We start from the raw sequence: 12,232 nt of genomic DNA, 5'->3' as shown, positions 1-12,232 counted from the left end.
TTTTTGGTTTTTCTTTTCTTTTTTATTTTTAAAGATTTATTTATTTATACATAAGTACACTGCGGCTGTCTTCAGACACTCCAGAAGAGGGCGTCAGATCTCATTACGGATGGTTGTGAGCCACCATGTGGTTGCTGGGATTTGAACTCAGGACCTTTGGAAGAGCAGTCAGTACTCTTACCTGCTAAGCCATCTCGCCAGCCCCTCTTTTTGGTTTTTCGAGACAGAGTCTCTCTGTGTACATCTGGCTGGCCTGGAACTCAGAAATCTGCCTGCCTCTGCCTCCCAAGCGCTGGGATTAAAGGCATGCGCCACCACGCCCAGCTTCTTTCTTTCTTTTTTGAGATATGGCCTCAATATGTAGCCCAGACTGACCTAGAACTCACAGATCTCCTGCCTCTACCCCTGGAGCACTGACTGTAAAGGTTTAAAGGTATGTGTGCCATCTTGCCTGACTCCTTAGATTATGTACACACATACATGTACATAATCCTCTTGTCTCCTGTCTCCACCAGGTTTATAGGCATATGCCATCACACTTGGCTCAAAATGTGTTTTGTTGGATAACCTTTAATTATGAACTTACTGTTCTTCCATTTATAGTGATGACAGTGAAGATGGACTGGATGACAATAATCCCTTATTGCCTGAGTCTGGGGATCCCTTAATACAAGTAAAAGAAGAGCCTCCAAATTCATTGCTTGGCGAAACCTCTGGAGCAAGCAGTTCTGGGTTGTTGAACCCATATTCACTGAACGGAGTTCTGCAGTCAGGTCAGTGTGGAGTGGGAGCCCTCTGCAGCTGCAGTTCTCTTGGGGGCAGTCAGCGCTTCATTTTTTTTTTTTTGTTTTTTGTTTTTTTTTTTACTCTTTATGTTTCTTTATCCAGAATCAAAATCTGACAAGGGGAATTTATATAACTTCTCTAAGTTGAAGAAAAGCAGAAAGTGGCTAAAGGTAAGAGATAAGACAGAACATTTCCAGTCCAAATAACCTACTAAGATTACAGTTAGAGGGGAAGTTATCCGACCATTCTGGAATATTGACAGTTTTCTAGACAAAGTTATTCTATACTGGGATTTGTTTTATGAAGAAAGTTCAACAAAGTAATTTTTTAGTAAGCTTTTTATTAAATATGGGACACTGAGAAAAGAGGAGATAAATGGATCAGATAAGATCCTCCCTTCATTGGCTTATCTTGTAATCAGGAATGTTAATTTAGGTTTTCATGAGTTTTTGAGTACTTCATTCAACAAATGCTCAGAATGCATCCATGTGCCATGTACTATTATTGTAGGTAGACAAGGCTGCTCTGTATCATTTATATTCTAATTGAGGGAGGTAGTGAGTAAGAGTGTAAATAAGTAAATACAACTTGAAGATAGCATTTCTACAGTGTTCTGAGTGATCAGAGTGAGCCATGTGAATGCCAAGGGGTAAGAGCCTTTGAGCACAGGAAGCATATACTCATTAGATCATTAGAAAAGCAGCAGCTTGGGGTATGTGTTGGGAAGGAGAGGCTAGCGTGGCTGGTGCACAGTGACTGGATGATAGAGGTAAGCTTAGAACCTGACAATGTTAGGCCTGTGTTCTGTTGTGTATCCCAGTGTTAGGTCACAGTCATATGCAGGTAGAGTGACGTAGTATTTATATTTTTACTGTTACTGTGTCAAACTAAATAGAGGGTGATATTTCTTCTATTAAAAAGCTTTTTTTACTTAGCATGTGAAAACATTGAAATTAAAGAAACTAATGACTTACAACTTCTTACTTTTGCTGTAATGTAAGCCGTTAGTATTACTAGCATGTCCTTTAAACTAATGGGTTTAAAGTCTAACTTGCTTTCTTTCCAAAAGATTTTAGGAAATTAAAACTACTCACATTTTAAAAACTTGTGAGGTGGTTCAGAACACTAGTTGCTTTTGCTGAGGACCTGGGCTCTGTTCCCAGCACATACATGGTGTCTCACAGGGGCTCTGATACCTTCTGACCTCTGCAGGAACTGAACATGCACAAAGTTCATATAACTGCATGCAGGCAAACCAAATACATATAAAATAAGTACATCTAAAAATTAAAAATAAAAATTGAGATGTAGTCAGGTAGCAGTGGCACACACCTTTACTCCCAGCATTGGGGAGGCAGAGGCAGGAGGATCTCTGTGAGTTCAAGGCCAGCCTGGTCTACAGAGTGAGTTCCAGGACAGCCAGGGCTACACAAGAAACTGTTTCAGAGGGGAAAAAATTGGGATAGAAGTCACTGACCATAAAATGTAAGCTCTAAAACTGTGTAACTTAGTAGCTTTTACTATGTTCATAGACCTCTGGGGATTACTGTTCTCTGATTTCAGAACATTTCATCATTTCATACTGAAGCCCTGTGCTCATTAGCAGCCATCCCTATCCTGAGAGTCCTTCAGTCCCTACTGGCTACTAATCTATTTCCTCTCTATTAATTTGCCCACTCTGGACATTTCATATAAATTAAATCATAGTATGTGGGCTTTTGTGGCTGGCTTTTTCACTTGGCTTTCTCACTGCTTTGAGGTCTCTTATGATGTGGTATATATTAGTACTTCATTTCTTCTTGGGGCTAGTCATCTGAATGTACTGCATTTTATTTATCCATTCATGAGCTACTGGATATTTGAGTTTTTTCCTCCCCCTTTAGCCATCACACCTTGTTTTGTCCTTGTTCCCTTATATGCTATATTCTTTTTCCTATTGATATACTCTAATTTTTTGTTTGCCTTGTATATTTAATATTTAGGGTTTTTTAGTTAAATTAAAATTAATAAAGATTAGTGTAAGAATCAGAAATGACTATACGCTGACTGTTTTGGCCATTGTTGTAGCATCTGGGAAAAAATAATTGGATTGTAAAAGAAATTGCTTCACAGCAAAAGTTATATTCCATTTTCACCCCTTTTCTAGAGCATTCTTTTAAGTGATGAGTCCAGTGAGGCAGATTCTCAGAGTGAAGACAATGATGATGAAGAAGAAGAACTCAGTCTCAGCAGAGAAGAACTTCACAACATGCTTCGATTACACAAATATAAGAAACTTCACCAAAATAAATATAGTAAAGATAAGGAGGTGAGAGTTTCAAGAGAACGCTCACAACCACACTATTTTAACTTATGTGAAATAATAAATGTTAAGAGCTTTATTGTGATAGGATTCACATAACATAAATCCAGCTTTTGGAAGTAGGTAACTGAATGTTTTCTGAGTTTATTTGTCGTGCGTGTTTTCGTCATCACTGTCTCAGTTCTAGAACACTTTCCTCACTTCAGAAAGAAACCTTTGTGCCATGGCTTCTGCCTCATTCTGTTCTTTGTGCCAGGCACCCACCAGTTTACCTTCTTTCTTGATACTTATTTTTATTTTACGTATTTATTCTTGGTCTTGTATAGTAGGGTGACCTTGAACTCCGTGTTCTCCCATCTCCATCTTCCAAGTGCTGGCATGTGCTGCCGTGTACAGCTGTGTGCCACTATATGCAGCTCCGGTTGTTGTTTGGTTTTTGGATGGTGTTAGAGATTGAATCCAGGGCTCCATGCATGTGTGTTTCTTATAAATGTGTTCAATCTGGACATTTCATACAAATGGAATCAGATAACATGGTACTTTTAATCCAGTTTCTCTCATTTGGTGTAACATTTACAAGGTTTGTTCATGTTGTACTGTGTATTACTACTTCATTCATTTTTATTGCCAAATAGTTTTTATTTATAGAACAGTGTGTTTTTTGTTTTTAAGTTGATGAGCTGATTTCTCCCACTTTGTGTGCTTTTGTATGCTACTAATTGAGATGAATATAAGTTTCCATGTGGTGGGTGTATGTTTTCATTTCTTCTGGTTGTCTACTTAGCAGGGCAGTTGCTAGGTCATGTGATAACTATGCTTAACTTTGTGAGGCTGCAAGGATATCTTAACCAATACAATTACTTGTTGAAGATTTCAGTTTGGGAAAAACTTTCTTCACAGACCAGTATTCCAGTAATGATAGATTTAATGATAACCATTTGACCACTTGTTACCAAAACATTATTTTTTGCCAGAAATATAGCCTTTTGTACATAACGAGCTAACAATTTTCCAACATTATTAAGGTTGAAAGTTAGTTCTGAGAACCTTGAGTAATACATACAAACGTTCAAATCAGTGGAATATCTTAACAATTTTGATTCTCACAAAGTTCGTGAAACCTGATGCCAAGGCACTTGGTATTCTGTATATTTACTCATTTCTTTTTCTTTTTTTGAGACAGGTCTCACTCTATAGCCCATGTGGGCCTTGAATTCATGGCAGTGAGTCTGCCTGAGTCTTATGTGTTGGGATTACAGGCATGATGGGACTTTAAGTGTAGAGCTTGGTGCCTGCTCACTTAATTTTGATGCTTACCAGAGAGCTTTATATCAGTCTTCTAGGTTACTCCATGTATAATCTCAGAAAATGATCCAACAGACTTCATTTTACATGGGAAATAAAAGTACTGTGGATTTGAGAGTCGGCTGAAATGAAATGTTTTAACAGATTTACTCTTAGTTGGATGGATAAAAGGAGATTTTTAAAATGTGAATTGTAAAATAATAGGTGCTATCCTTAATAATAAGCTCTTGGTGAAGGAAGGGCTGACTTGATAGGTAACAATACTGAGATGACTGGTTGGAAACTGTTGGAAGTCCCAAGGTATGGTGGCATCTGCCTGGGGACAGTGGGAAAGCCATCTGCAAGTGTGAGGCCAGTAAGTCTACATAGTGAGTTTCAGACCAGCCAAGGCTACATAATAGTACTTTGTCACCATAAACTAAAGCAGTTCGAAACAAAACAAGAAGAACATTTGAAACTAATAAAAGAGTAAAAGCCAGAGTAGCCGACATCAGGACCCCGATAACTCTGAGGACTTATTAGTAGTGGAAAGGTGGCTGATTTTCTTAATGGTAAGTTCCTGCTGCGTTTGTTTTTACATTTGCTTATTTAGTTTGTGTTTGGGCATGTGTCTGCCACAGTACATTCATAGATGTAGTAGATGTTAGGGTCAGGACAGCGCTTAAGCATCTTTCACCCTGTGCATTCCAGGGATTGAGCTTGGGCTTTCAGGGTTGGTGGCAAATACCTTTGCCTGCTGGTATCTTTCCAGTCTTTGATGAATTTCTAAAGAGAAACAACTCTTTACCTCTGGTTGTTATTGTTACTGTGCTTTTGCTTTGTTTTCTGTTTTATTTAAGATTAGGCCTTATTTAGCTCAGGTTGGCCTACAATTCCTTGCCTCCACTTCCCAAATGTTGAAATTACGAGTTTACAGGGAAATCTCTTTGTAAGAAATTAATTTCATACCAAATGTGTATCTGCTGTGTGTAGTGGTACATATTTTGCATTTCTAGCATTTGAAGTGTGGAGGCAGAAGTATCAGGAGTTCAACTCAGCCTGGGCTACATGAACTTGTGTTGAAGAACAGAAAAGATGTGATGGAAGTCCAGATTCTGAAGAATTCCCTTCCAAAGTCCTTCCCAGCAGTCTGTCTTGTGCATAGCAGTTGAGCCTGTTTTGCTTCTGAGTTAAAGAAATTATCTTTGATATACTAATTTCTTATTGGTCTCTGTGGGAAACTATTTCGGAGCTATGGTTTTCTCTGGCTTAGCTTTTTTTAAGTTAAGATGACTTCAAGGCTGTGTTGTGGAACGCAGGCAGACGCAGACCCATCACAGTGTTTGCCTGCTTCAGTTGCAGCAGTACCAGTACTACAGTGCAGGCCTGCTCTCTACATACGACCCTTTCTATGAGCAACAGCGCCACTTGCTTGGACCCAAAAAGAAGAAATTCAAGGAAGACAAGAAGCTTAAAGGTAAGTATATTTATTCTTTCTTAATTTCAGAACTGTGTGTGGTACATTTTGACTTTTGGTAGAAAATTACTCTTATCTGTAAAACTATAGTCTCTTTTCTAATTACTGACATTATTGACCTTATTGTACATTTGTTGTGTGGTCTTTTATAGACATAGATAGACTTAACGAACTATAGGCTGCAAGCACATGGACTGTGATCCTAGCGCTTGGTAGGTAGAAGTAGGAGTCTGTTGAGCAAAGTTCTTGTTGGCTATATAGAGGCTGAGTCTACCTTGGGCTGCCTGAGACCTTGTTTTACCGCCTCCTCCTTCTCTTCTAACCTAAGAAACAAAGAAAACTATAGCTGTAGGTCGCTACACAAAGGTTTAGGCAAAATAGTTTCCTTCCTTTTATCTTGTGCACTCTGCCATCGATGAGAGTGTTCCGAGGTGAGAAGCAGTTGGTTAAGTTACTCCTGATGAGCCTCTGTAGCTTCTGCAGTGGTTACCAGGATGCAGAATGTCTTCTTTTCCTTCTGACCTCTAAGCAGTTGGAAAAGCAGGAAGAACATGGGACCAGAGTTTTAAGGTATCTGCAAGGCAGATTTTGTTTCCCTGAAGATATGAATTCTACTCAAAAAGCATCTTTTCTAGCCTTCCCTTTTTTCTCCATACCCTCCTTTTCTTGTCTTCCAGTCTCCCTCTCAATGTAAATAATTTGTGCCATTTGGTTTTTTCCTCAAAAATTTTATTGACCTATCAATTGATGCAATTTTTCCTTTTATTTTCTTTAGTTGCCTTGCATTTCCACCAAGTGGAAGTAGGTTTCCATCCTGTAACTGTCACTTGAGGCCAGTGATTCAGCTTTATAAACAATTCTACAGTGTTGAGTTCAAGTCATCTGATTTTTAGGTTTAGTTTCAGTTTTTCGTGTCAACAAAAGGACCGTCGGTGTCCAGAGTTCTTTTTGAGTCAGTGAGATCCTCCTCTTGGGCGATTCATCGACCTGATAGAAGGAAGAAACTGCCTGCCTGCCTCGAGTAGAATGAACAGAGCTCCTGGATGTTTTCTCGAATGATGAGGGTGCTCACTGGTTCTGTCCAGCCTTGTCAGCATCTCTTCTTTCCTTTGCAGCCAAGTTGAAAAAAGTGAAGAAAAAAAGAAGACGCGATGAAGAGTTTTCCTCTGAAGAATCTCCACGTCACCACCACCACCAGACCAAAGTCTTTGCTAAGTTTTCCCATGATGCACCTCCCCCTGGCACCAAGAAGAAACACTTATCCATTGAGCAGCTTAATGCCCGCCGCAGGAAAGTGTGGCTGAGCATCGTGAAAAAGGAACTACCAAAGGTGAGTGGATGGGTGGGTGTGGGAGGGAGGGAAAGGGAGAGATGGGAACGAGGTAGCAGGAATGGGGACAGGACCAACTTGCAGACATTCAGTGATGTTGTGATGTCTTTTACAGCCACCAGAAGTAAGCCAAGTCATTAACACTGACCAGCATGAGGGTGAAATAGAGATATTAGAGATGAGGGGGGAAGGCCAGATGTCGTAGAAACAAGTCAAACATGTATTTGCCTGTGTTATGTAACACAGTCAGTTTTTAGAGGTAGAGGCCAAGTGGGTGTCTCCATGATTTTTATACTCAGAGTATGTAAAAAAAGAAAACAATGTATTATATAAAACTAAAGACCAAATGAACTCTACAGGACCGTAGAGTGGGGTAGAGTGGGTAGAACTCCCCAGCAAGCCTGCCATCCTCAGTTGGATCTATGTGTGATGTGTTCTTAGTTGGAATGTTAAGGGAAGAAATATGTATGCCTTGGTGTCTGAGGAAGTTTCAGATGATGCCCTTAGATGAAAAATGATTTTTCAGTAAAACAACTGAGATTGTTGTTGAGGAGAAAAATGTAACACATGAATTAGTAAGAGGAAGTTACTGAGAAAAGGCGGAAAAAGAAAACCTGAGGTGGGATCACTTTAGAATTGCTTTCAAGACCTTCTCAAGATTCTGAAAACTTCAAACCCCTTATTATAGCATGACGGAGAGATTCAATAGGCAGAGCCCCGCTTCTTTCATGTTTTCCTGAGTTAAGTGACTATTTACTTTGAGGCATGGTTTCATTTTACAGTCTTGCTGGCCTGGAACTTTTTTGCCTCTACCTCATGTAGAGATGAGATGAAAAGCAGGTGCCACCACACTCGGTGCTAGTCAGCTGAGGCTCTTTATTGATGGTTTGTTACTTTTAAAAGGAAGAGGACAACTCAGAGCTTGAGTTAGGAGCTGCTAGGTCACCTTATGTTAGGTTTGCCTTAGAATTTTATATTGTAGTTGAGGCTTGGGTGATGGTCAAAATCTGAGTAATAGTGGCTGTAGTTTGTTCTTGATGGAGGTAGAGCTAGTATACTAAACTGGAAAGGAGTTATGTTTCTTGTAATTATTCTTATATCTGGGTGTCCTTCTGCCTCAGCTTTGCACATTGTCCCAGGAAAGCAGCATGCTTGAATCAGGTGATAGTATCCTTGTCCATTTAAACCTTATCAGTTCTTTCTAGAAGTACACAGATTATTTAAAGGGCCAGAAACACAGTGCTGTTTGTAGACTGCTTCCTGCAATAGCATAAGAATCTGAGATCTAGTTCCCAGCACCCACGTAAAAAGCCAAGCATTGTGGTATGTGCCTATAAATATGGTACATTGGAGGCCGAGACAGGAAGATCTGTGTAGCTTATTGGCCACTCAGTCTTGCTGAATTCAAGTTCCAGGTTAATTGAGACCCTGTCTGAAAAAATAAGTAGCAAAGTGATAGAGCAAAGTACCCAACGTCTAATGCTACGCTCTACACACATGTGCATATGTACATATGCTCATACATTTAAACATATATACATGCAGATACCATACAGTAAGACTAAAATAAGATTAATGGCACCTTCAACAGTAGCTTCTTGTTCCTAGTATTTTAGTAGTTTAATGGTATGCCAGACAATGTTTTCAAAGTAATTTGTCTTGTATGTACTTGACATTTTTCAGTCCTTCAGGAATTAAATAAAGGCTATGCAATCTTACTTAGAAATGAATCTTAAATATTACTTTCAAATGTTTTAGGCCAACAAGCAGAAGTCTTCAGCTCGAAACTTATTTCTTACCAATAGCCGAAAGGTAACATTTTTCAGTTTTCTATTTTGTCTATTGTGTGTTCTCTAGGCTTATTCTTACTACTCTCTTACGTTTTGATCTGAATTGGATAATATGTAAAGAACCATTTAGGTAGTCTCATTCTGTTTAATAAGTAAAATTGTTCTTCCTCATATTTCTCTTATTTTCTGTGTCAAATTAATCTCTGGTTATTTTCTGGTGGTTTTCCACTTAAGAAGTGATGGGGGTCACAGGGATGGCTTGGTGGGTAAAGGCACTTTCTGGCAAGCTTGACAGTCTGAGTTCAGTCCCTGGAACCGCTGATGGAAGGAAAGAACTGACTGCCCACAGTTGCCCTTGAACATCCTTGTATATACCGTGGTGCATGTGCGCCTGTACACACAACTCTCCCCGCCCCCAACAATAATTGTAACAATAATAGAAATGTGGATGTGAAAAAAACTTCTGAGAGAAAAATAATAACTTGTTATAAGGGATGGATGAGGTAACAGTTTAGTCTGATTTGCCCCTCTCTTTCCTCACCTGTAAAATAGAGACTGTGATGACACTGCTTTCATAGTTTTTGTGAGTAAAGGATACGTTGAAATATGCCTCACATGTAAAAAAGCAGTGATAGCTATTTTTATTATTAATGTGGTAATAGTGCTTTGTAACTTACCAGTAAATTTCAGGTCTTTGCCATTGTTGCATGACTTTTTCTGGGAAATTGTGAAGAAATATGTTCATCCCATTTAGGGTACCGGGGACTGGAGCAATGGTGTCTATTGCACACTGCCTAGGGAGCCACATCAGTAACTGCCTCTTCCCTCATGCATGTGCTTGCTACCTTGAAATCTCTTCCTACCTTTCACAAAGGAACAGGTCACAAGGGTTCAGTCTTGTGAGGGTCTCAAGCTAATAAATATAGTAAAGGGAATTTCATGTATAATGTACAGAATGAGTATACTTTGTTTCATCTAAAGTGATGGATGTGGGTCGGCATCTTAATTAGAATATTTAACCTCAGGGGTCTGAGTCTTACTCAGGAGCATTAATTAAAGCAGGAGAGAAAGAGATATAATCACCTCTTTAGTAGGATTGTAGGTACTAAAAAGATTGAGGACACTGGTTTAAAGTCCTGATCTTGGAATTGGGCAGAACTGTTCTTGGAATTGGGTCCTTCTCTGTTGCTATAATGATGCTGTTTGCAGCTTGCCCATCAATGCATGAAGGAGGTGCGTCGAGCTGCTTTGCAAGCACAGAAAAACTGTAAGGAAACTCTGCCTCGAGCCCGGCGCCTAACAAAAGAGATGCTTCTCTACTGGAAGAAGTATGAGAAGGTGGAGAAGGAGCACCGCAAGCGAGCAGAGAAGGAAGCTTTGGAGCAGCGGAAGTTGGATGAGGAAATGCGGGAGGTGGGGCAAAAGCATACATTTTGTTGTTTATTTTTGTTTTGGTCTGGTTTGGTTTTTCTTTCTTTTCTTTTTTTTTTTCTTTTTGGTTGTTGGAGACAGGGCTTTTCTGTATTGTCCTGGCTTTCCTGGAACTCACTCTGTAGACCAGGCTGGCCTCAAACTCAGAAATCTATCTGCCTCTTCATCCCAAGTGCTGGGATTAAAGGCGTGCATCACCACTGCCCGGTTTTGGTTTTTGTTTTTGTTTTTTTTTTTTTTTTAAAGATTTATTTGTTTATTTTATGTAAGTACACTGTAGCTGTCTTCAGACACTCCAGAATAGGGCGCCAGATCTCGTTACGGATGGTTGTGAGCCACTATGTGGTTGCTGGGATTTGAACTCTGGACCTTCAGAAGAGCAGTCGGGTGCTCTTACCCACTGAGCCATCTCACCAGCCCTGGTTTTGCTTTTTGAGACCCCGTTTTTATTTGTAGTCCAGCTATCCTGGAACTCATTCTATAGACCAGGAAAGACTGCCTTTGCCTCCTGAGTGCGGGGACTAAAGGCATGTGTCACCACTGCCAGGCAAAAGCATACAAATTCTAAAACTTCTATTTAGTACCAAAGCACTAAGGATTTAGTTTGTTGCTTTGAACCTGTGAGATAGTAGCTCTGGCTTTCCTGGACTGGTGATATCTACCAGATTACCCTCAAACTCAAAGGTGCACTTGCCTCTACCTCCTGAGTTTCTAGTCCTTTTCTGTATTCTTTCTTTGTTTTAAATTGTTTTTAGATTTTATTTTATGTGAGTAGATGTTTTGCCTGTATGTTTATGTGCACCACACACATGCATGCAGAGGCAAGAAAAGGACATTGGATTCCCTGGAACTGGAGTTTCAGGCTATGTTACATAGGGACAGTGAGCAATTTAGTTTTCTGAGACCTAACCACTTTTTCATCTACCATTTTTAAGCTTGTAGCCATTACTATTGATGAATGTGATGTCTCTCAACTGATCTAGGCTTTGTATGTCTAGTAATAGAGAATAAGTAATTGTTTGACATTGGTAAAGCAGTTGAAAAGGTAGGTTCAGAAAAGAGAGTCGGGATTAGATGATGTGGTTTTCAGATGTGACCAGCATCGTTCTCGGTGGAGTTTTGAAGCCTCTTTCTGACACTTAATCATCCTTTTCTTTTTTCTTTCACTCTTTCTTCTTATCCTTCCTTCTCTTCCCTTTTCTTTCTTTTGTATTTATATTTTTGTGTGTTTATGTGTTGTTTATTAGCAATAGTTGCCTTTTTAAAAGTAAAAAGTTTTTGAACTACTTATATTCAGGCTTTTATTAAGATTTGCTAAATTCTGCTGACTACATATAATTTATGACTTGGATATTCTTACCTTCAATTTCCCCCCTACTTTAGGCCAAGAGGCAACAACGAAAACTCAACTTCTTAATCACTCAGACAGAATTGTATGCTCATTTTATGAGTCGAAAACGTGATATGGGTCATGATGGAATCCAGGAAGAAATCTTAAGGAAACTAGAAGATAGTTCTACCCAGAGACAAATTGACATTGGTGGAGGAGTGGTGGTTAACATCACCCAAGAAGACTATGGTAAGTCCTGAGTCAAAAGTAGTGGAAGCAGGTAGCCTTCATTTTTCACATCAAGGTTGTGTATGTTAAAATTCTTACAGGTTTTGTCCTAATTCATGCATAATACTGCTCAGAAATGGGAGATTTATTGCACTGGATCAAGAAATACGTGTATTGGGGCTGGTGAGATGGCTCAGTGGGTAAGAGCACCCGACTGCTCTTCCGAAGGTCCAGAGTTCAAATCCCAGCAACCACATGGTGGCTCACAACCATC

The 12,232-nt window shown here is 39.5% G+C and overlaps 1 protein-coding gene across 1 annotated transcript in view; it reads left to right on the top strand.

Moving 5' to 3' along the window:
• Ino80 (INO80 complex ATPase subunit) overlaps positions 1-12,232 on the top strand; it is a 103,636-nt gene that overhangs the window by 20,736 nt on the left and 70,668 nt on the right. The window contains exons 3-10 of the mRNA XM_021179126.2: positions 604-773; positions 889-956; positions 2,933-3,094; positions 5,729-5,849; positions 6,965-7,179; positions 8,938-8,991; positions 10,179-10,382; positions 11,784-11,979. Coding sequence (XP_021034785.1) covers positions 604-773; positions 889-956; positions 2,933-3,094; positions 5,729-5,849; positions 6,965-7,179; positions 8,938-8,991; positions 10,179-10,382; positions 11,784-11,979 — 1,190 coding nt within the window. The remainder of the gene's footprint in view (positions 1-603; positions 774-888; positions 957-2,932; positions 3,095-5,728; positions 5,850-6,964; positions 7,180-8,937; positions 8,992-10,178; positions 10,383-11,783; positions 11,980-12,232) is intronic.

Source organism: Mus caroli, chromosome 2 (assembly GCF_900094665.2).
Source record: "Mus caroli chromosome 2, CAROLI_EIJ_v1.1, whole genome shotgun sequence".
NCBI classification, from domain to species: domain Eukaryota; kingdom Metazoa; phylum Chordata; class Mammalia; order Rodentia; family Muridae; genus Mus; species Mus caroli.
The sequence above is the reverse complement of the archived record's forward strand: the minus strand, read 5'-3'. Positions and strand labels throughout refer to the sequence as shown.